Source organism: Monodon monoceros, unplaced genomic scaffold, assembly GCF_005190385.1.
Source record: "Monodon monoceros isolate NGI ecotype Baffin Bay Population unplaced genomic scaffold, NGI_Narwhal_1 Super_Scaffold_18, whole genome shotgun sequence".
NCBI lineage: Eukaryota > Metazoa > Chordata > Mammalia > Artiodactyla > Monodontidae > Monodon > Monodon monoceros.
The window spans coordinates 125,763,234-125,789,246 of NW_021703774.1; the positions used below are offsets into that span (position 1 = coordinate 125,763,234).

A 26,013-nucleotide genomic window follows, 5' to 3' on the forward strand; every position below is an offset into this window, starting at 1 on the left:
AGAGCCAAAGCTCCTTACATTTGTTCCTTATCTGGCCAATATTATTGTATTTAGACAGAGAAAGCTGTTTCGTACATCTTCATAAGCCACCCCAAAAGTCCACATTTGCTTGTGATATGTAAATCACAGATGAAGATGTATTCATTCATTCATATGTGTATACTGAATACTTACTATGCTCTAGCCATTGTGGTAAGCATTGGTAATACTAAAATGGGTAAGACAGGGGTACTATCCTTAAGAAGTTCAGTCTAGTAGATAAGATAGTTCAAGAGAAGTCTAAGATGGAACCATAAGGTTACAAATGGGAGCTGAAACCATAAGATATATGCCAAAGGAAAGCATATAGCATGAGAAGGGACAGAACCCTAGAGAAAATCCAGTGATTGAGTAAAGGAAAGGCAGCCAGCAAAGAAGTTTCTGATTTTGTTTCTAAAGTACTCAAACTGCTAAAGTAATCAGATTATATCCATAGCAGGGATTCTCAGCTCTAGCTATGCATGAGAATCACTTTAAAAACTGAAAAATTAATTAAATAAATAAATAAATACAGAGTCTCTCAACAAAGAAAAGTCATGGACCAAATGGCTTCACTGGAGAATTCTACCAAGTTCTACAAGGAATTAACATCAACCCTTCTCAAACTCTTCCACAAAATTGAAGACAGAACACCTCCTAACTCATTCTATGAGACCAGTATTACACTGGTACCAAAGCCAGAAAGACACTACAAGAAAACTACAAAACAATATCCCTTATGAATATTGATGCAAAAATCATCAACAAAATACTAGCAAACCAAATTTGGCACATTACTAAAAGGATTATACACCATAACCAAGTGGTATTTCTTCCTAGAATGCAAGAATGATTCAACATACAAAAATCATTCAATGTAATATACCCCACTAACAGATTGAAGGAAGAAATGCATGATCATCTCAATTAATGCAAAAAAAGCATTTGACAAAATTCAACACACTTTCATGATTAAAATTAAACACTTTCAACAAACAACTAATAGAAGGAAACTACCCTAACATAACAAAAAGCCAACATTATACTCAATGGTGATCTTGTTCTAAGATCAAGAAAAAGCAAATATACCTGCTTTCACAACGTCTGTTCGATATAGTATTGGAAGTTCTAGCCAGAGCAATTAGGCAGGAAAAAGAAAAATAAAAAGCTTTCAAACTGAAAAGGAGGAAGTAAAATTAGTTCTCTTTGCAGGTGACATGAAAATCCTAAAGATTACAAACACACACACGCACAAAATGTTAGAACTAATAAAAGAATTTAGCAAAGTCGCAGGACATAAAATCAACATGCAAAAATCAGTTGTGTTTCTATACACTAATAATGAACAATCCAAAAGGAAAATTTTTTTAAATTTCCACTTACAATAGCATCAAAAAGATTCAAGTAATTAGGAATTAACTGAACCAAGGAGGAGAAATACTTGTACACTTAAACCTACAAAACATTGCTGAAAAAAACTAAAGACATAAATAAATGAAAAGACATCCCATGTTCATGTATTGGAAGATTTAATATTGTTAAATGTCAATACTAACCAAAGTGATCTACAAATTCAATATAATCTCTATCAAAATTCTAACTTTTTTGGGCAGAAATAGAAAACTCCATCCTAAAATTGATATGAAATATCAAGGAACCCCAAACAGTCAAAACAATATTGAAAAAGATGAACAATAATGGAAGGCTCATACTTTCTAATTTTCAAGCTTACTACACAGCTACAGTAGTCTCAAGAGTATGGTACTGGCATAAAGACAAACATAAAGACCAACAGAATAGGATAGAGAGCCCAGAAACAAATTACTGCATATATAGTTAAATAATTTTCAATAAGTGTCAAAACTGTACAATGGAGATAGGCAGTCTTTTCAACAAAAAATGATGGGAATTCTGGATATCCACATAAAAGAATGAAGTGGATCCTTACCTAACACCACATACAAAAATGAACTCAAAATGGATCAAAGTCTTAGTTGTAAGAGCTAAAACTATAAAAGTCTTAAAAGAAAAGCTTAGTGAAAAGATTCATAACACTGGATTTGGTGATCATTTCTTGGAGATGACATCAAAAACAGAAGCAAAAAAAAAAAAAGAAGGTCATATGTAGGGCCACAAAACAAGTCTTAACAAATTTAACAGTACTGAAATCGTATCAAGGATTGTTCTAACTATAATGGTATGAAACCAGGAATCGATACTAAGAGGAAAATTGGAAAATTCACAGATATGTAGAAATCAAATAACACACTCTTGAATAACAAAGTCAAAGAAGAAATCAAAAGAGACATCAGAAAGTATCTTGAGACAAATGAAAATGGAAACACAACATACCAAAACTTATGGGCTGCAGAAAAAGCAGCTTAAAGGGGAAGTTTATAGCAATAAATGTCTACATGAAGAAAAAAGAAAGATCTCAAAGAAACAATCTAACTTTACACCTCAAGTTACTAGCAAAAGAAGAACAAACCAAGCCCAAAATTAGCAGAAGAAAAGAAATAATAAAGATTAGAGCAGGGCTTCCCTGGTGGCACAGTGGTTGAGAGTCCACCTGCCAATGCAGGGGACACGGGTTCGTGCCCCGGTCCGGGAAGATCCCACGTGCCGTGGAGCGGCTAGGCCCGTGAGCCATGGCCACTGAGCCTGCGTGTCCGGAGCCTGTGCTCCACAACGGGAGAGGCCACAACAGTGAGAGGCTCGCGTACTACAAAAAAAAAAAAAAAAAAATCCTTAACAGAATACTAGCGGCCCTAAATGAAATACTGGCAACCTGAACTTGACAACACATTAAAAGGATTGTACTCTGTGATCAAGTGGGATTTATCCCTGGGATGCAAGGATGGTTCAACACAGGCCAATCAATAAATGTGATACACCACATTAACAGAATAAAGGATAAAACCATATGACTGTCTCAATAGATGCAAAAAACACCTTGGACAAAATTCAACATCATTCCATGATCAAAACTCTCAACAAACTGGGCATAGAGGAAATCTATATACCTCAACATAATAAAAGCCATATATAAAGGACATGCCCACAGCTAACATCATAGCTTTTCCTCTAAGATCAGGAAAAGGACAAGGATGCCCACTCTCACCACTTTTATTCAACATAGTATTGGAAGTCCTAGCCAGAGCAATTTGGCAAGAAAAAAGAAATAAAAGGCATCTAAATCAAAAAGGAAGAAATTGAATGATCTCTGTTTGCATCTGTTGCATTTCTATATACTAACAATGAACTATTAAAAAAGAAATTAAGAAAACAATCCCAGTTATAATACTACCAAAAAGACTAAAATACTTAGGAATAAATTTAGCCATTAGGAATAAATTTAGCCAAGGAGGTGACAGAACTGTATACTGAAAATTATATGACATTGATAAAAGAAATCAAAAATTACACAAATAACTGGAAAGATATCCTGGGTTCATGGATTAGAAGAATTAATATTGTTAAAATGTCCACACTGCCCAAAGCGATCTACAGATTCAATGCAATCCCTATCAAGATTTCAATGGCACTTTTCACAGAAATAGAACAAACAATCCTAAAATTTATGTGGAACCACAAAAGATCCTGAATAGCTAAAGCAACCTTGAGAAAAAGTTCAAAGCGGAGGCATCACACTTCCTGGTTCCAAACTATATTACAAAGCCATAGTCATCAAAACAGTATGGTACTTGCATAAAAACAGACACACTGACCTATGAAAAGAATAGAGCCCCAAAATAAAGCCATATATATATATGTGGTCAACTAGTATTTGAAAAGGGTGCCAAGAATACACAATGGGTAAAGGACACTCTCTTTAATAAATGGGTGTTGGGAAAACTGTATGTCCATATGGAAAAAAATGAGACTGGATCCTGATCTTACACCACACACAAATATTTATTCAAACTGGATTAAAGACTTAAACATAAGACCTGAAACCATAAAACTAGAAGAAAATATAGGGGAAAAGCTACTTGACATTGGTCTTAGCAATCATTTTTTTGGATATGACACCAAAAACATAGACAACAAAAGCAAAAATAAGCAAGTGCTAAAAAGCTAAACTAAACTAAAGAGCTCCTCTACAGCAAAGGAAACAATCAACAAAATTAAAAGGCATCTTATGAATTGGAGAACATATTTGCAAACCATATATCTGAGAAGGGGTTAATATCCAAAATATATTCAGGAACTCATATGACTCAATAGCAAAGAAAACAAATAACCCAATTAAAAAATAGCAAAGAATCTGAATAGACATTTTTGCAAAGAAGATATACAGGTGACCAATAGGCATATGAAGAGGTTCTTAACATCACTAATCATTGGGGAAATACAAATCCAAAACCACAATGAGACACGATGTTGGTGAGGATGTGAAGAAATTGGAACCCTCGTGCTTTGCTGGTGGAAATGAAAAATGGTACAGCTGCTGTGGAAAACAGAATGGCAGTTCCTCAGAAAATAAGATATAGATGTACCATATGATTCAGTTATTCCACTTCTGGGTAAGTACCCCAAAGAACTGATAACAGGGACTCTAACAGATATTTGTATATAGCAGCATTTTTCACGAGAGCCCAAAGATGGAAACAACCCAAATGTCCATCAATGGACAAATGGAAAAAGAAAATGTAGTCTAGGTACTTCCCTGGTGGTGCAGTGGTTAAGAATCCACCTGCCAATGCAGGGGACACGGGTTTGAGCCCTGGTCCGGGAAGATCCCACATGCCACAGAGCAACTAAGCCAGTGTGCCACAACTACTGAGCCTGCGCTCTAGAGCCTGTGAGCCACAACTACTGAGCCCGTGTGCCACAACTACTGAAGCCCGTGCATCTAGAGCCCATGCTCCGCAACAAGAGAAGCCACTGCAATGAGAAGCCCACACACCGCAACGAAGAGTAGCCACCACTCGCCGCAACTAGAGAAAGCCTGTGGGCAGCAACAAAGACCCAACACAGCCAAAAATAAATAAAAGAATTTTTTTAATGTAGTCTATAAATACAATAGAATATTATTCAGCCTTTAAAAAAAGGAAATTCCAGTACATGCTATAACGTGGATGACCCTTGAAGACACTATGGTGATGGAAATAAGTCAGACACAAAGGACAAAAATTGTATCATTCCACTTACTTTGGGTACCTAGAATAGTCAAATTCTAAGACAGAAAGTAAACAGTGTCTACTGGAGGCTGGGGAGCAGGGAAAACGGAGAGTTGTTGAATGGGTACAGAGCTGCAATATGGGATGATGAAAACGTTCTGGAGATGGAGAGTAGTGATAGTTGCAAAACAATGTGAATGTACTTAATGCCACTGAGTTGTACACTTAAAATTCAGATCTCACCCCTATCTCTCTGAATCAGATTCTCAGGGCTGAGGAAGTTAGAGTCCAACCCTCTCCATCTTTTTTTTTTTTTTTTTTAACTCCAGTGGTGATTCTGACAAAAAGACAGAATCAAGAATCAGTTGTCAACATAATATTAAAGATGCAGGTCTAAAAATCTACAGCCGAGTTTAACCAACTGTTTAACAAAGTCCAAAATCTTGCTACATACTTGGAAAACATACTTTGAGGTTACCTGGTCCAAGCCCCTATTGTCAGGAAAGAAGAATCACTTCTACAACAATCTGTACAGATGTTCACCTGGGGTCTGCATAATCATTTTCAGTGATGTGACATTCACATCTTTGTGAAAGTGTCAAACTTTTTCTTTCTTTGAAAACTTCAACTGTTCTTTGTTATATTAAGCCTAAATCTGCTTTATTGTGTCATACTTATCAGACTAATTCTGCCCACTAGAGAAACATAAAATACCATGTGACTAGACTAGTCTGTAAATTTGTTTCTTTTCAACGTCAAATTAAATGTCAGCTGGTCAACCCTTGCCAAGTTCCATGTATCTATTTCCTTCAATTCTTCTTCACGGGACTTGTTTTCCAGGCCCTTCCCCACTTCACCTGTCTTCTTCCAGATACACTCTCATTTGCCCATTATGTGAATCACCTCAAGTCCAGTTTTTCTAAAGACCTTAGTGCTTTCAATTAAAAAGTCTGTGCAAAAAGATACAGACTATTCATATATGAGTTTTATTTAACTTCCCTCAATAACTTAAGCAATTAACCCTGCAGATAAATTTTTAAAAAATTCATTCTATGAAGAACCACCTTAGCTTCCTCAATGTATAATTATAGGCATTCTATCCATACCTCCTGCCATGACTAGGTGACACCAAAACCTCTTACAAAGTCAATATTATTATTTTGATATTTGAATATAGCCAACTACAAGAATTGTTTCCTCACATGCCACTTCTAATCCAAAGGGTATTCTAGGGTACAAGTAAAAAAATTAAATGTACTTTATTCTACCTACCAATTATAACATTTACAAATATCAGTGGTTTATAAACCAATAAAATTTGGGGTAAAAACCAAGAATTAAAACCAAGATTAGATTCTTTTGAACAGACCAGAGATTAATAACTGGCTTTGAAATTTTTCAGATAAAATAGAATTTATTCTACCTTTAAATATTAAAATAATACTTAATTAGCTACAGAATATACATTTTAGAAAAATTTAGTACATTTTAAAGAACAGCATTATTATTTACTAAGAAATCCTTATAAATAATATCATTATATAATTGGATAAGTATTAATGGTACTACTACACTTTTCCAAACTACAAAATTTTGAACTTATATTCCTTTATATTTATATTTATATATGCATATCTCAAAGTTTTTAGAAAAGCAAATGTTTATAGGAATAAAGAATTCATATTTAAATATTTTATAATAACAGATTTTAAAAACATTTTATAAAAGTTAAATTATTTTATTTACAGACAAACTGGCAAGTAATTAAGCAGAATCCCAAACATCATTTGGCATAACTTATCAAAGGATGGATTTTTGTTTGTTTATCATGACAGGTTTTGTTTTTTTTTAGAGTCCAATATTTTCTTCTCTTTTGAGAAGTAAATGTACAGTATGAAAAAGCCTTCATGTCATTGACATAGGAATTATCTAGTTTATAATCCATATTTATATACTTTAAGTATATTATCAACTTCCTTTGAAATTCAAAAATAGTTAAGATTGCTTGATACTTCATAAATTATACCACCTGTAAAATAACCAAAAATTAGATTACTCTCAAATTAGAATAATTTCATTTAAGATATAGTTTAAAAAGTATATAAATATATTCCTTTGTAGTATATACATAATGTAGTATACACATATATACTTCATGTATATACATGTGTGCATTTATATGTATGTGTATGCATGCATGCACACACTCACACACACACACACACACACAGTTTTCTTACCCCTGAACTTATCTCCAGGCCTTTTGGCTGACTTTGTTGTTGTTTATGATGTCCCGTGAGCAAGCCTCCAGCAGTAAGGTTTGGAAAGCTCTGAAGATAAGCCTGTGACCCTGAGAAATTTCCTTCTGCCATCCCCACCAAGGCTGGCTGTTTCTCCTGAGTGTTCCCGTGCCCTGGCCCAGCTTGTCCAGCAATGTGCTGATTTGGAAGGAATGGTAACATGCCCATGCCAGCCGTTATAGTTGTTTGAGGTGGAATCAAATTAGATGCTGTAGTGAACCACAAATGCAAAAAGGTTTTGGTTAGATGAGGCTTATTCACAATAGTCCTTTTGATTTTGTCAAGTTATGGGCAGAATGTGCAGAAACCTATTTTTTTACCTATTAGAGAATAGTTAAAATACAAAAGGTGAGGTTAAAGGTTATAAATTAGCAGCCTCCTGTATGGAAAAACAAAAACCTCTAATAGTAATCATGCTTTTCCTATTTTCAACAACTTCCAGGATAATCTCAAGGATATTATATGTTTTAGTTCCAAGTTCTAATTGTACATTTTAGAAGGTGAGAGCAAAATTTATATACTTTTTGGCACTTAAGTTATATCAGTGCCTTTTTTTTTATGCCCAGTCATTGTAATTTGCCTGCTTTCATATTTGAAGGGGATAATTAACTAAGCCTTCAGTTTAAAAAAAGTCTCTGACACTCAAAAATTAATAAAGTTACATTAAACCCAACAATACATTTAGTCAGTCAGGTTGCACCAGCTCGTAAGAGTCAACTGTGCTATCTCTTCCCAGATCTTGAGTTCAACGTCTTTGCATGGGTAACCTGAAATCAGCCATGGTTGGACTGTTTACACACAGAAATCCACAAATGCTACAAATCAAGACTTTTTTTTAACCTAGAGAGCTGGTTTTTAAACACCAGCACACCACTGGTTTAAAAAAACATCAATATTTATGAGTAGCTAAGCACCAAATGAAAGTTTAACACATTAAAGTTTTACATTTTTATTTACAGGGAGTAACAAGAAATTCTGGAAGAAATAAAATTTTAATAGGAAAATCCTGAACCATTCCATTTTTTAAAACTCTATAGGTCAAAACTAAATGAAAAGAGCTAGTTTTGACAACTATCTTAATTAAATCAAAGCTAAACTAATTTCTTAAATTATTTTTAGTACTAACTATTTAGAGATAGATTCTCAGTTCTATCTTTTAGCAATATATTTATTTGGACACTTTGAATTTTCAGTGTTCTTAAAGCAGCAGTGCTAAAGCAAATGGCTAGTTATTTAATCCAACACAAATTATATATAAATATCTGTATAAGCTTTTAGGCATACAATATTTAATTTTTAGGACAGACTCTATCACACTATAAAAATTTCTATAGCTGTCTGTGTACTGGTTTAACTTTTGCCCAGTCAATTCCAATAGTCTGAATCGATTATTTGACCATTTGACTTGGTTTTATGTACAAGAGGCTAAATATGTTACCCATTTTAACTGACTTGGTTTTTTTTCTTTTTTATCACTGGTGGACTTCCTCTTTTTTCCCCTCAGCATGCTCACTTCAAACAAATTTCAGTTAAACTTCAAATTGAAAGTGCCTTTCAAAATCACATAAGACATCCTGGTATACTACCATGCTATTATTCTGAAAAGAAAAATAATTGTTCTGTTTAAATTTGTTATATTTTAGAAGCACATAATACACATTTTTTTTTTACTACTAATTTGGAGCTCACATTTTAGAAATGATACAAATAAACAATCAAACTTTACATTTATCATTACCAGATATTTCTTAATAAAGCTAAGGGATTCTTATCCAGGCAAAAATTAAATGGATCCCTATGTAATGTGCTGTCAGCCCAGTGGGCAGCATGTCAGTCTCAAATAGATCTATGTCTCTGCCTCATGCTGTTGTGAACCTTCATCAAATATTAAAGCATATCCAACAGAGAAAGTCTTATCTTGGCATAGAAGCAAGTCCATCAATAAATAACTACCAATAGTATTCTAATATTAAAAACAGAAAAGCCAAGAGGGCTCCTGAAATTTTAAATGATTGAATAAAACTCAAATCTGACCTTCCTGTAAATAAAAGTAGAATACAGGTACACTATCTTTAAATCTCAAATCTGACTGTTTACTGACGTCTCAGCAAATACACATAATTTACTTTTATGTGCTTCTCCAAGATGGCCCAACTCTGTTTTCAATGGAAGCGGTGACCCTATCCCTACTGCAGCTTGAAGCACCATAGCTGGGGGTTCTCCAAGTAAGCCTGGTTTCTGCAAAAGAAGAGAAGAAAAGACTTTTGCTCATGGCAGCAAGACATAACCTAATAAAAAAGCTACACATGTGAAAATTCATTAACAATCTGACCAACAGCCTGATTATAGAAAAGGAATGAACTCATTTCAAATGAAAAAAATAATTCCATACTTACATTATTAGTATGAATATTCTCAAACTTCATTAATTGTTGCTGTGCCAGTGGTACATGAGAAAGATTCTGAAGAAATAAATTACAAGTATTACCCATAAGTGAGCTCTGTGAAAATGATAAAACATTAAGTTAGTTTAATTTTGAAGAGCTACTTGTTGTGTAATTCATTTTAAAGTTCAATTCCTGAGTTGATCTGAGCAAAAGCAACAGCTTCTTAATATTCTACTTTCTAATTACTGGCAACACTTATTAATTCTTTCAGTAATACACAAGATGTGACCATACAGTCATGAAACTAATTCCATATCCCTTCCTTCTTTTCTTCCATCTTTCCTCCCCTCCCCTCACCCCTTTCTGGCTTTGATGTCAGTATCATTCAATCATTTATTTATTCATTTAATCATTCAACAAATATTTATGGAGCACTTCTATGTGCCAGGCACTGTGCTACAATATGGTCTGCCCTCCTGGATCTTATAGTCCCCTGAGGAGGGGAGACATTAATTAATTATAAAAACATACAATTAAAAATGGCAATGAGTGTATGAAGGAAAAATGCAAGGAGCTATGGAAACAAATAGTGGTGGAACTTGATTTAGACTGGTAAATTCAAGGAAGGTTTCCCTGAGGAACTAACTCTTGCACAGAGATCTGAAGGCTGTGGAGAAATAACTAGGTGAAGTCTGGGGGAACAAGGTGGTGCTGCGGTGGGAAGTATTCCAGGTAGAAGAACAGCAGGAACAAAGACCTAAGGAGAAGAGAAGAAAGCCCTTCACGGACCACAAGCAGTTCACCAGAGCTGGGATAGTGACACCTAAGGCATATGAGAGGCAGGAGAGGCCAGCTTAGACAGGCCCTCAAGGCAAAATTAAGCAGTTGGTCTTTATTTTAAAGTAAAGGGAATATTGTCAATACTCTGGTCTCCCCTCCCATATCACTTTAAACCTTATTGTAATTAACTGTTTAATGCTTGTTTTCTCTATTTGTTGAAATTCTATAAGGATAAGGACTGTGAATATTCTGTTCAATGCTATAGCCTCAATGGCTAGCAGAGTGTCTAGTACATGTTAGACTTTCAATAAAATATGTTGAGTAAATGAATGAAAAATGTACAGGTCATATGTTAGATTCTAAGAATGAAAAATAAACAAATAAGCCTTTTCCTTAAAAAGCTGCATTTAGGAACAGACATTCATTCATTCAACCTATAACAACCCATTTATCATGTGTTAGGTTCGATTTGTAATTAGGCTTCTATATAGATATAGCCTTAAACAGTACCTGAAATTAGTAGGTAATATTTATCTCCAATATTACGGATATCTATGTACACAAACATAGTTTAAAATACTTATCTGAAAAAGGTAAGAAAAAAAATTTTTACTCTCATAAATATATAAATTATTTCTATAACATTGATTAAATTTTAAGAATTAAGAGTTATTATTTTTCTTTTTGTAAATACTTTTTTGAGTTAAGACCACATAAAACTTGTTTTGAGCTACTGAGTTATTTCTAGAAAAATATACCACAAAATATTCCTCTTCCCTTCTTAATGCCCTACAAATAGGAACCAATAAATATATAAACTATGATGCTTTGATTACCTTAATTTGATCTGATTTCCTTATTAAGTTCTGTTTTTAAGTAGGTACACTTATTACTAAGAATTTTATTTGGAAACAAAATACTCATTTGACTCCTTGAGAACTTTAAGTGTAAAGAACAAACAAAATATTCACTCCAAATGTTCGATGCTTCAGTACTCAATGCTATTTTTATACCTGATGTGCTTTATTCAAATGTAAAAATGCAGGGGAGATGGATGGATTCATCAGATGTGGCAAGCTGTGAGGTGTTCCAAGGACTGCTTTAAGAAAATAAAAGTAAAAATTTAACTTTATGATATCTATGGAATTCAAAAATAAATAAAACAAACTCCAAAAAGGGTAAATGAATATTCCTTTAAACTTTTAACATATGTAGTGGAAGTTCAATGATATACTGACCTTGTCATTGTACAAAAAGTGACAGGCTCCTTTCCTTGTGATTCAACTCTAGAATTTGATTTTAAATTCCAACACCTTCTGTCTTAATGGAAAAACACCAAACCTAGCCTTTCTCTTCTCTGGCACTTAATGCAAGAAAACTAATTCCACCTTTTAATAAGTATAATACTAATTGAACCCATGTTATTTGCTCAGTATTTTTGTTAGTTTTTTTTGGGTATTCTGGCAGTGGGTCAGGTGGGAGGGGAAGGACAATATACAATACTTGTCGTTAAAGCTTATAATCCAATTGAGAAGAGAATATGTACATTTAAAGATATTTCATAAAAAAACCTACAGAAGCAATGATACCGTATATAGTTGATAAAAGGAATAAATGATAACCATACTCTTTATCAAGTTTGTCTAAGAGTACAAATACCAGAGTACATATCAGAAGAGATATTTTAAGAACATACAATATACAGACAAAAAGAACCATGAGATAGAAAATATATGAAGCAATTCATCTAATTATTAGATGTAAATTGTCATAATATACAGCTAATTAGAATCACAGAAGGTCAGGCTTAGAAAGTACTTCAAAAAGCACGTAATCCAATGATCAAACGTATTTGAAATTTATACATAACACTGCTACAAGTTCATTCATGCTTTAAAAACTTTGTTCCAATCTTTTGTTACTTGCGGAGACAATCCATTACATCTTTGGAAAACTGACCATTAGAAAGCACTTTCTTTAGAATGAACCAGTTTCAATGATAGATGATGGGAAGATTAGATCATTAGGATAAGTTGCTTATAAAGGAAAATACTGTTTATTAGGAAAGAGGGGTAAAGATCGTCATTTCATAATGATTAAGGGGTCAATTCATCCATTAGGATGCAACAATCTTAAATGTCTGTGGACCAAATAACAAAGCTTCAAAACATATGAAGCAAAAACTTCTAGAACTAAAAGGAAAAGTAGACAAATCTACAATTATGGTTAGAGATTTCAATACCACTTCCTCTCATTTTTCAGACAGTCACTGTATTTTGTTATAAAACATTAAAATATTTTTTCACAGCTTTTAGTGAATATCGTATTTCCCAGTTTAAAACAACAACCAGAATTAAAACATTCTGAAAATGTCCACAGTCTCACATCTAACTGCCCTTACCCTTAGATTTTGGCTAGGTCTCCCACTGAGCCTCTTGCTCCCCTCAATAACTGATAGCATAAGTGGACTGAAAACCAGTAAGGATATAGGAGACTTGAACAACACTGTCAACCTAAAATTTATATACAAAGGATTATAAAGCTGACACGAAGTGACAGAGTGGCATGGACTTATATATACTACCAAATGTAAAATAGATAGCTAGTGGGAAGCAGCTGCATAGCATAGGGAGATCAGCTCAGTGCTTTGTGACCACCTAGAGGGGTGGGATAGGGAGGGTGGGAGGGAGACGCAAGAGGGAGGAGATATGGGGATGTATGTATCTGTATAGCTGATTCACTTTGTTATAAAGCAGAAACTAACACACCATTGTAAAGCAATTATACTCCAGTAAAGATGTTAAAAAAAAAAAAAACTGATTTGCAAGGCAGAAATAGAGACACAGATGTGGAGAACAAACATATGGACACCAAGGGGGGAAAGTGGAGCAGTGGGGGTAGTGGAGGTGGTGGTGGGACGAATTGGGAGATTGGGATTGGCACATATACACTAATATATATAAAATAGATAACTCATAAGAACCTGCTGTATAAGAAAATAGTCTTAAAAAAAAGAAAACAAAACTGATGTTCATAGTCAAAAAAGAAAAAAAGGATTATAGTATGTCGTGACCAGGTGTGGCTTACTGTAGGAGTGAAAGATTGATTTAACATTCAAAAATCAATCAATATAATTCATCATGATAACAGACCAGAAATAAAAAAGCCACATTGATGATATCAATAAATGGAGAAAAGCATTATATAAATCCCAGCAATTACCATGATAAAATATCTCAGCAATATAAAAATAGAAGAAAAATTTCCCAGCTTGAAAAAGAAAATCTGTGAATAAAAAACTATAGCTAACATAATGCTTAATAATAAAAGAATGAATGCTTTCTCTGTAAGATCAGGAACAAGGCAAGGATGTCCACTCTCATGAGTTCAATGCACAAATTTTTCAGGAATTTCTATCAACTGCAATAAAGCAAGAAAATAAAATAAAAGTACATACTGTAAAGGAAGAAGTAAAACTGTGTTTATTTGTAGATGACATGATTGCCTATACAGAAAATCCTAAGGGCAATACCTACTATTGATAGAAATAGAAAGCAAGACTGCAAGATACAAGATAAATAGACAAAATCAATTGTACTTGTATATGCTAGCAACAAGCAGTAGGAAATTGAAATTTAAAAAGTAATACTATTTAAAATAGTATCAAGAATATATAAAGAACTCAGCAACAAAAAGACACACAACCCTGTTCAAAAATGGGCAAAGAACTTGATTAAGCATTTCTCCAAAAGAAGACACAAAAATAGACAACAAGCACAAGAAAAGATGCTCAACATAATTAGTCATTAGGGAAACTCAAATCAAAACCATGATGAGTTGCCAGTTGATTCCTACTTGGATGGCTAAAATTAATAATAATTTAAAAAACCCAGAAAGTAACAAGAGTCTATAAAGTTATGGAGAAATTGGAACCCTCATACATTGCTTTGGGAATGTAAAATGGTGCAGCCACTGTGGAAAACAGCTTGGCAGCTCCTTAACAAGTTAAACATAGAATAACCATATGACCCACCAATTCTAGCTCTAGGAATATAAGCCCAAAAGAACTGAAAACAAATGTTAAAATGCTTGTACATGAATATTCACAGCAACACTCTTCACAAGAGTCGAAAAGTGAAAACAACTCAAATGTCCATCAGTGTGATGTGCATACGATGGAATATTACTCAGCCAAAAAAAGGAATGAAGTACTGATACATATTACAGTACTCAAAAACATCATGCTAAGTGAAAGAAGCCAGACACCAAAAGTCACATAACGACTTCTGTTTATATGAAACATGCAGACTAAGCAAAAGTGTAAAGACAGAAAGCAGATTGGTTGTTGCCAGGGCCTGGACAGAGGAGGAAATGGGAAGTCACTGTTTCATGGGTCTGGATTTTATTTTGAGATAATGAAAATGTTTGAAAGTAGGCAGAGTTGGTGATTACACAACATTGTGAATGTACCAAATGCCACTGAATTACTGACTCTGAATTCTGCCTCAGAAAATTACTGCAATAAAAAAATAGTATCAAGGAACATGAAATGCTATGGATAAATCTGAAAAAATATGTGTAAGATTTATACCCTGAAAATGACAAAATATTGCTAGGAGAAATTAAAGAAGACCTAAATAAATGGAGAGATATACCGCACTTATGGCAAATTGTTGTCAGTTCTGCACAGATTAGCATACAGATTCAACACAATTCCAATCAAGTTTCCAGCAGACGTTTTTCATAGAAATTGACAGCTGACTCTAAAATTTATATGCAAATACAAAGGACCTAGGATAGGCAAAACAAAGAGAAAAAGAACAGAGTTGAAGGACTTACACTAACTGATTTCAGGACTTATTATAAAACTGTATATAATCAAGACAATGTAGTATTGATATAAAGGCAGACATTTAGATCAATGGAATAGAAACAGAGAGTCCAGAGATAGAGCCATATATATATGGTCAATTGATTTTTGAAAAAAGTGTCAAGAAATTCAATGAAAAAGGATAATCTTTTTTAACAAATGATGCTGGAACAACTGTAAAAAGAAAATTAACCTGGACCTTTACCTCATATCATAACAATTAACTTGAAATCATTCATCAACCTAAACTTAAGAGGTAAAATTATAAAACTTCTTGAAGAAAACATATAAGAACATCTTTGTGACCTCGAATTTGGCAAAGATTTCTTAAATATGACACAAGAAGTATGAATTATAAAACAAAAAATAATAAACTGGACATTGCCAAAATAAAAAATTTTGCTCTTCAAAAGATATTAAGAAAATAAAAGGACAACAACCTACAGAGTGGCTGCAAACCCATATATCCAATAAAGGACTTGTATCTAGGATAAAAAACCCTAACAACTTGATAAGAAGATAAGCAACCTAATTTTAAAATGTACAAAATATCTTAAAAGATATATTAACAAAGAAGGTATAAAGATGGCAAATTAGTACATTAAAAGATGTTCAAAATCATTTGTCAAAAGGGATATTCAAATTAAAACCACAATGAGATAGCACTATAAACCAAATAGAAAGGCTAAAATTAAAGGATCAACATATCAAATGTTGGTGAGGATACTGAACGAACTAGAGCCCTGGACACTGATGGTGAGAATGTAAAATGGTTCAACCACATTAGAAAACAGTTGGAAGAGTGTCTTACAACTTAAACATACATCCACCATATGACCCAGCCATTCCACAACTATGTCTTTATCCAAGAGAAATGAAAGCATAAGTCTACATAAAGATTAGGAGCAAATCTTCACAGCAAGTTTATCTGTAATGACCCCGAACAGGAAATAACCCAATGTTCAACAAATCAATGAAAATGGAAATTGTAGAACTGAATACTACTCAGCATTAAAAACAAAAAAAAACTATTGATACATGCAGCAACATGGATGAATCTCAAAATAATAAGCCGAGGGAAAGAAGCCATACGGTACATACTGTGTGACTCCATTTATATAAATTTCTAGAAAATACAAACTATAGTGACAGAAAGCAAATTAGTAGTTTCCTGGGGATGGGGGGAGGGGTTACAAAGAGACAAAAGGAAAGTTTTGAGAGTAATGAATATGCTCATTATTTGGATTATGGCGGTAGTTTCATGGGTTATACACGTGTTAAATCTTACCAATTTGTACAATTTAAATATGTGCAGATGAATGTGCCACAGTTATACCTCAAGAAAGCTGTTAAACATACAATTTAGATTCTAAGTAATTATATACTAAACTTTAAAACAGACACACACACAAGGACAGAGAGAAAGAAATGTACAATATTTACACTATACTGTATTTTTTTAAGGTATTTACAAGGTCTGGATTGGAGAGAAAAGATCAGTACGCTTCAAGTAACATAAAGTAGGTGTAGGAGGAAAATCGACCTGACGGTCGTGCATAAGTGTAGGAGGAAAATTGACCTGACGGTCGTGCACAGATTAGATCAGACAGAAAAGAAGGCAGACCAGAAAAGTAGTTAAAAGTTTACAGACTAGATCATATATAACAAGGTATGTATAAATTGTGCAACAGACAGGTTAAGGAAGGAGTTTAATCAGTAAACAATATTTAAGTACTTTTCACTATAAATAGCAGTTCTGTCCTAGATGCCTGAGATGAACCAAACAGATAAATCCTTGCCATTATGGAGCCTCCTCTAGTCTAGTGGAAGAGAAGGCAATAAACAACTAGATACGTGTCAGTTACTTGAAAAAATGATACAGTGAGAAAGAAGTTTGGGCAAGGGTTTGAATACAAATGTATCATACGGGCATACTTCAGGTTTGGTTCCAGGCCACTCCAATAAAGTGATTACTGCAATAAAGCAAGTCACACAATTATTTTAGTTTCCTGGTGCATGTAAAAGTTATGTTTATGCTATACTGTAGTTTAATAAGTGTCCAATAGCATTATGTCTAGAAAACAATGTATATACCTCAATTTAAAATGCTAAAAATGCTAACCATCATCTGACAAAAGCAGTGTTGCCACAAACCTTCAATTTGTAAAAAAAACACATAGCATCTGTGAAGCACAGTAAAATATGGCACACTTGTGTATATATGTATCATATAATATAAACAAATTACAGGGAATTATGATCCTTTGTAATTAGTTTGTTGAGAGGCTTCTGTGAAGAGCTCAGGATATAGTAAGGGATATAGTTAAGATATAGTAAAAAAAAAAAAACATAGTAAAGGAAAAACAAATGAAATTTATTGATTAACAAGAGCTTGTCTTTCCTGAACACCAAGAAACTTTCCATACACTGTCTCTTTGCATGTGTTCAGGTAAGGTATTTAACCCTCTTCACTGGCCATTCCAAACAAAGAAAAAGCTATCAGTGTAATAATGATATATCTTTCTTAAAACAGTGAAAGTAGGACTAAAATAAAAAAGTCTAATCTCATATGGTCATACACCAACCTGAGTAGAAAAGCAGAGTGGAGAATACATATCTTAGATGAAAACATGAGACAAAAATAATTTGGGGGAGAAGTTACTAAAGATAGTCCAGGTGTGAACTATACTTTCTAAGAGACACAAGAGTATAATATACTTCTTTAAACTCTGATACAAACTTGGACTGCATTAATAGGAATATAATGATCATAGGAAGGAAATCCCACTGCATTCTGTGCTGATTAGAACCCATCTATAGGATAAATTCATGTCTGTGTACACCATATTTCAGGGCAACCCAGACAACCTAGGTATCTTTACAAGAGGACAACTTGGGCGGGGGATGCTCTAGAGAGCGTATCCTATGACATGTTATATAAAGTCAAATACAGAGCTATAGTTTACAAAGAGAATAGAAGAGGTGTATAAAGAGAACCATACTCAATATTTTGTCATAACATATAAGGGAAAAGAATTTGAAAAAGAATATATACACATATATATATATATATATATATATATATGAATCACTTTGCTGTACACCTGAAACTAACACATTGTAAATCAATTATACTTCAATAAAAAAATAAATTGTTCTTAAAAAAGAGAACTGTTATTTGTATTTACTTTCATCTTAAAATATAAAAATATTAAGCTTTATCATTTCTTAATATATGGATTGACAAAGGTATATTCATGTAATTGACATATAGGTGATACATGTACTGTATATATTGGGGCTCTACTAAAAATATACTTTACTGATAGAGTTGCATAGTCAAAAAATAAATAAATAAAATGAGACCACTGGTCTGGAGAACAGAAGACAAAGAAAATCAAAGATGACTAAGGTTTCATGATAGCTGTCTTCAACATTAGAAGGCTTTTCTTATGGAAGAAGGAATAGATTTATTCTGTGTTTCCTCATAGGAAGAACTAGAATAAGTGGCTAAAAGTCATAGAAATCACCATCTAATATAAGGGAAAACCTAGTAATTAAATTTGTTAAACCAGGGAATAGCTGCTTTGGAAATTAATGAGCTGTGTCTATGCTTTGACTAGTCAAGACATACAAAGGATCTCTCTATACCATTAAAATTGTAGAAGGGATATCTGACCGCATAGTAGGCTGAGCTGGACACCTCTAAAGCTACTTCCTACACAGAGATAACTGATGATTATATGAAGTACTTAATATGAACACTGTTGGTATAATAAAGAATTTAACTGGTCTTTGTCTTTGGTTCCTGGAAGGAAAACTCTAAATCCTTGGAATTTTCCCAGTGACAGGAGTGTCTTTGTTATGCTAATGAGGTGACTCAGTGTGGGCCCCTAGATGGCTTCAGGATGGGGACTGGTCATACCAGAAAGACCTACCATGTGATTAGAGGACTAGAGCTTTGAGCCATATGATATCAGCCTAACCTCCTGACTTCCAGGGAGAGGAGGGGGACTGGAGATAGAGTTCAATAACATGGTCAGTCATGCCTACATAGCAAAACCCCAATAAAAACTCTAGATACTGAAGTTACTGCAGCAGGGAGTTCTGGCTAATTAATACACATGTGTGCTGCAAGGCAGATGTGCTCTGATTCCATGGGGAAAGAGCATAAAAGCTCTGCAGTCAGGACCTTCCAGTCTGGAAGCCCTACGTCTCTTGATTAGGCTATTTCTGAGTTATATCTTTTATAACAAAACTGTAATCATAAGTGCAGTAAGTTCCCTACATACGAACCTTCAAGTTGCGAACTTTCAAAGATGCGGACGTGTGTTCGCCTGTCCAATCACGTAAATTAGTTCACGTGACTGGCATACCTTGTCACGTGTGTGCACCCTCTACAAGTGGCTGTGCTTTTGTGTACTTTACTGTACAGTACTGTACAGAGTACAGTAGCGCAGTATCTTTATTTCAAGCCCAGGATGTCCGGAGGCAAGCGTAAAAGCAGCGGTGATATAGCTGGTACTGCTAAGAAGTGCCAGGAATTGGAGGCCCAGAGAAAGAACGAAGAGAGACAAGAGGAAGAAGAAGTAACTGAAGAACCGAAGAGATTCATGACGCAGGAAATGGCAAGGGGATTTTCTTTATTTGAGGAGGCAGTTAGTTTTGAGGCACAGGACCCGAACGTAGAATGGTACACGAAGGTTGCAACAGCCGTTCAGAATGCAATCCAGCGCTACTGTGTCATCTATGACGAGAAAAGAAGGCCTATTACCCAGACATCACTGGATCATTTTTTCAAGAGGGTAGGTAGAACTGAATCCAGCAAGGAACCAGAACCTGTGCCGTCAACGTCAGGCGTGAGTGAAACTGCAGCTTGCCCTCCGTCTCCTATCGCTGACGATCCTTCAGCTCTACCATCTCCCACCTCCTCTCCCCACTCCAGTCAGTAACGCTTCTTGCCTGTTCACTCGATGGCAGCCCCTGGATGCCGGCTGTTGTGCTGCACTACTGTACTTTTCAGGGTGCTGGACTGTAAGATTAAAAGTGTTTTCTTTTTCTGTGTTTGTATTATTTGTGTGAAAAGCATTATAAACCTATTAGAGTACAGTACTATATAGCCGACTATGTTAGTTGGGTACCTAGGCTAACTTTGTTGGACTTACAAACAAACTGGACTTACAAACACGCTCTTGGAATGGAACTCGTTTGTATGGGTGGGGACTTACTGTATAGTGCTTTCCTAAGTTCTGTGAGTCTAACAAATTATTGAACCTGAGGGGGTCACAGGAACCCCCAAATTTGAAGCAAGTTAGTCAGAAATGTAGGTGACCAGGGGACCTCTGAAGTTGTGGCTGCTGTCTGAAGTAGGGGCAGACCGGTTGGGGACAAAGCCCTTACTTGTAGGATCTGTGCTAACTCTAGGTAGTTGGTGCTAGAACTGAACTGCAATATACTAGCTGGTGTTAGACCAGTTGGAGCTGAAACAGAGTAAGTGTATTTAATCTAAACATTTGTAATCTAAAGCTTAGTGTTCAATACAGGCATTCATTTCCTCATAATGATAAAACATACATTCTGTGTATGTATAGTTGTGCATTTCAAAAGGTAAATAAACTCTTCTCAATGAATACTAAATAGATATTTAATGTATGCCAATATTATAAAAATTTCCATAATACTTAGAAAATGATGTTTTTCTCATTTTCTAAAAAGTGAAACAATTTCACAATGAAAAAGAAAGAGCAGAGAGGAAACAGACCTTAACACTTTCCAACAAAGTAATTCTGCCGAAAGTATTACGTAGAAAAGTATCATATCCTTTGTTAACATAGGCTGTAACAATGTAGTATATTAAATATTACCTTATTAAGCCATGTGTTACCTGGTTTACAAATTCATGTCAACCAGTAACTAAACTGAAGGTTTAATATTTAATACTTATTAATAGTTAAAAAAAAAAAAATCAGGAAACCCATAAGCAGTTTGTCCCTATCAAATACAGTCAAAACATATTTTCACCTCAGACCATTAATTAAAATAAATTATATTTTATATATTCACTGATAAATTCTAGAAAAAATAAATATTCTTGGACTAATTTAAGTGTGTTTTTCATGTAAAACAGCACAATTAACTTCATGCCAACATTCTACGTTTAATCAGCACACATGAAGTTTACCTGGTTTAACAGTTCGCCCGCAGAGCTGGGGTTGTAGAAGAACTTGTAACATGGCAGGGTTGTTTAAACTTTTCATAATTTGCACTGGATTTGGCTCTGGAAGTAAGCCCTTTTGATTACTGTGCATCTTTGATGAATACAGAAATAGAAAACATTAGAACAAGGATAAGCACAAAGATGAAACTGTAAAGGCTTTTTTCCAGAAATTCTCATTCACCTGATAAGATCTATTTTATGATAACCACAACTTACTTTATATTATATACTTGTTGTATACATTCTACCACAATTCCTAATTATAAGATATTCTACCATACAACATACACTGAAATCCTCATAGAATGTTTCAGTTAGAAACAGTTAGAAATTGGCTTTAAGAGGACTAATGATTTAGTCAGATAAATCTCTTCATACAAGTAGAAAGATTTCAGGGGAATCTGAATTTATTAACAGGGAGGTAACCTGTTGACACAAGATGAATATTTTGATACTGTAGAAGAACCTTACAGCAATGTTGATCTCAAGTTTAATAATGTGGGATGCCTTACAAAGCAACATTTTTCTTATAATAACAGTCTTTAATTCATTAACTTAATCCTCTAATATGAGACAAAGATGAACTGGCCTTACATACATGTCATTGGGTAGCTTCCTAAATATATGAAGTTGTTCTCAGATTTTAAAAGCCAGTCTGATAGATGAGAATATTAATATAACGATGTAAAAGGAAAACTATGAACTTCTAGCCAGGAGAAAATGGAGAGCCGACAAGGACAACTGGATTCCCTCTCTCATCCCAAGCTGTGACATTAAGAGGGAGAGGGTGATGGATTGAGAACCTGACACTAAACCCGTGAGAAATCCCTGGACGGACACAAGGTAGTGCCCCAAGAGTGTGAGACAGGCTGGATCCACAGACAGGATAGCTTGGGGAAGGGCCTTCCTCCACATCACCCCCTAGGGATCATGGCTAGGAAAGAGCAGGAAAAGGGCAGCATCAGTCCAGTGACCGCCTAGGAGCAGTGAATTAACAGCAGGGTGCCGTGCAAACTCAGAGACAGTGGGGACCATGTAACACTAGGTAGAGGCACCAAAAACTTCCTTCCCACATCCTCCAACCTTCTCTACTTCCTTCCTCCCACTGGGCAGGGTGGAAGAGTTATAATTGAGGAAGGCAGAACTTGGAAAAGAGCAGGGTTGGGAGAAGAGGTTAAGAGGCTCTAAGGGGCAGGGTTGCCTGGCTGGGGTGGGAAAGGGCTGTGGTCAAGGCCAGATGGTCAGGGCAGAGGTTCTCAGCCCTAGGTTCCTGCCCGCCTTCCCTAAACCCTAGCTGAGACCAGCCTTCAGCACTCCTCCTCCATCTCCAGCCCCTCAACCTCTAAACACTCACATACAAAGAAGCCAACGGCCATACCCACTACCAAAGGAGATATGTATCCACAGAACAAAATAACTAGGCATGGGGAGAATGTAGCCACAAAAACTAAAGGCAACAAACTGAAGCACCTATAAGAGACAAAGCAGAATTAAAGGATAGGAAATAATAAGAACGTTAACTCAACATAACAGACATCCTAAAAAAAAGATAATATATTTTTATTGGTAACATGAAACAAGGACAAGCAGTTATAAAGAACAACCAATTAGAAGTATGAAAAACACAACTGTTAGAGAAAATTAATAGCAGCCATCACTTACTATATATACTTGGCATTGTTCTAAGCATGTTACATGGATTAGATCACTTAATGCCCCAAAACAACTCTATAGGGTTCGTGTTATTACCCCCATTCTATAGGCGAGGAAACTGGAGAAACTCATAAAGCATTATTCTTAACCTCTACTCTGTGCTTTAACAGATAAGTTAAACAGTAGGATATATGAGACTGAAAAACAAAATAGTGATCTGAAAGGTCAGGTCAAATAAACTTCCCAGAATACATGAGCAGAGGATAAAGAGGGAAACACAAACAAAGTAGAACATGGTAATGAAAAATGCAAACAAGAGAGAAAGCCAAGGCAATAAAGGGACTAGAAGTCTTAACATCGATATAATAGGAGTCCCTGAAGGATTAGGAAAAAAAGGGAATCTTTGAAGAAGTAATGGCTGACAATTTCCCAGTATTAAAGAAAAATTAAAGACCACAAAATGAAAGGGTTCCAAATATGATATAGAAAAACACACACCTGGTTACATTTTTTTGGTGTGAAATTTAAGAACATCAAACACCCTCCCCATACTAAACACTTCCAGTGAGGAAGAACATATCTCAGAAAAAAGAAAAAAGTCGATTAATATCATCTTCACTCTCAAAGCGTCAACCCTGGATTTAAGAAGGCAACAAATTAATATTTTCAAAGTGCTGCAGGAAAAAAACTTTGAATCTAGATTTTTATATTCAGCTAAGCTATTAAGAAATAAAAAATATTCCCAGCCATACACAGTCTCAAAAGTTTTTACTACATGAAACCCTTTCTGAAAATGAGAAATGAGAATAAATGCATGATGATATTACATGATACATGGAAATTAGCGTTTATAATATCACAGTTAATTTTAATCTTGTATACAAAAGGCAGGACCATAAAAACAAAAACATTAAGGTTGGGAATTCCCTGGTGGTCCAGTGGTTAGTACTTGGTGCTTTCACTGCCATGGCCTGGGTTCAATCCCTGGTTGGAGAACTAAGATCCTGCAAAACGTGCAGTGCGCCCTCCCCCCCCCCCAAAAAAATTAAGGCAATCCTAAAGTAAAAATGTACTTTATGTATTCCCAATATGGTGGTAGGTGGGGTAGAAGGAAGAAGCAGGATGGAGTTTAGAATGAACTAAGTGGGAAGAAAGAGATACTGATCAACCTAGGGGTGTTAGTAAGTTAGGAACAATCACCAGTAGGATAAAATAGAACATCTCACTCTCGAAGCAGAAGAAAATTCTAATTTATCCAATAGTAGATGGGAAATGAAAACAAAGGAAAAAAGTATAGTTAAAAAAAACATGACAAGTGTTGGTAAACAGTATAGAGGTTCCTCATAAAATTAAAAATAGAACTACCATATGACCCAGCAAGTCAACTTCTGGGTATTTCTCCAAAGAAAACAAAAAACACTAACTCAAAAAGATATATGGACCCCATGTTCATTGCAGCATTATTTATAATAGCTAAGATATGAAAACAACCTAAGTTTCCAAAAATGGATGAACAGATAAAGAAAATGTGGTGTGTATATGTATACAGACAATGGAATATTATTCAGCCATAAAAAAGAATGAAATTTTGCCATTTGTAGTCACATGGATGGACCTTGAGGGTATTATGCTAAGTGAAATAAGTCAGGCAGAGAAAGATGGATACTGTATGATCTCACTTATGTGTGGAATCTAAAAACAAAACCAAAACCAAAACCATAGATACAGAGAACAGACTGATGTTTCCCAGAGGGAGGGGGTGGAGGGTGAGTGAAATGGTAACGGGGGTCAAAAAGTACAAACTTCCAGTTATAAGAGAAATAAGTCATGAGAATGTAATGTACTGCACAGTGACTATGACTACAGTTCATAATACTCTACTTCATATTTGAAGGTTGCCAAGAGAGTAGATCTTAAAAGTTCTCATCACAAGAAAAAGAAATTTTGTGATTCTGTGTGGTAACAGATGTTAACTAGACTTACTGTGGTGATCATTTCACAATATATACAAATACTGAATCATTAGTTGTACACTTGAAATCTAACATAATGTTGTATATCAATTATATCTCAAAAGAAATCTATATCAGAAGAATAGCTTTTAAAAATTCCTAGGTGGGTATAAACTGGAAAAAAAACTAATAATTAAGCTAAAAGGAAATCATAACAAAAATTTGAAACATTCATAATATAAAATTTATGACACATAGGTATAGCATTAGTTATAGAAGTAAGCTTACTTTAACTATGTTCATCAGAAAACAATCTAGGTTGAAAACAGAGGCGCTAACCACGGATAACATTAAAGATGGGTGGGGGTGGGAAGAGTAAATCCAAAGAAGAAAGAAGCAAGGAGGTTATAAAGATAGGGCAAGAATAAGCAAAAGATAGAAAAAAGAGAAATAATGAACAAAACAAAAGCTGTTTCTTTAAAAGGCAAAATAAATAGTTTGCAAGACTGATCAAGGGAAAAAAAGGAAATGCAAATAAATAAAATATACGATAAAAAGAGGAGACTAGACATGACAAATTTTAAATAAAATTTTATAAATAGCTATGTGCCAATAAATTTAAAAACTCAAAGTGGATAAATTTGTAGAATATAATCAAATGCCACATAGAGCACACAGAGAAAAATAAAACTAATAAACCTAATATCCACAGA

General features: G+C 34.6%; 1 protein-coding gene across 2 annotated transcripts in view; it reads right to left on the reverse strand.

Annotated features, from left to right (window-relative positions):
* RAVER2 (ribonucleoprotein, PTB binding 2) overlaps positions 1-26,013 on the reverse strand; it is a 102,542-nt gene that overhangs the window by 34,268 nt on the left and 42,261 nt on the right. Inside the window, exons 5-9 of one of the 2 annotated variants that reach the window (XM_029227838.1) lie at positions 21,660-21,786; positions 11,622-11,707; positions 9,838-9,903; positions 9,568-9,679; positions 7,382-7,650 (exon numbers count right to left, since the gene is read on the reverse strand). In XM_029227838.1, the coding sequence (XP_029083671.1) occupies positions 7,382-7,650; positions 9,568-9,679; positions 9,838-9,903; positions 11,622-11,707; positions 21,660-21,786 (660 nt within the window). Of the gene's footprint in view, positions 1-7,381; positions 7,651-9,567; positions 9,680-9,837; positions 9,943-11,621; positions 11,708-21,659; positions 21,787-26,013 lie in introns of both variants that reach the window. The other variant, XM_029227837.1, reaches the window with a different exon arrangement.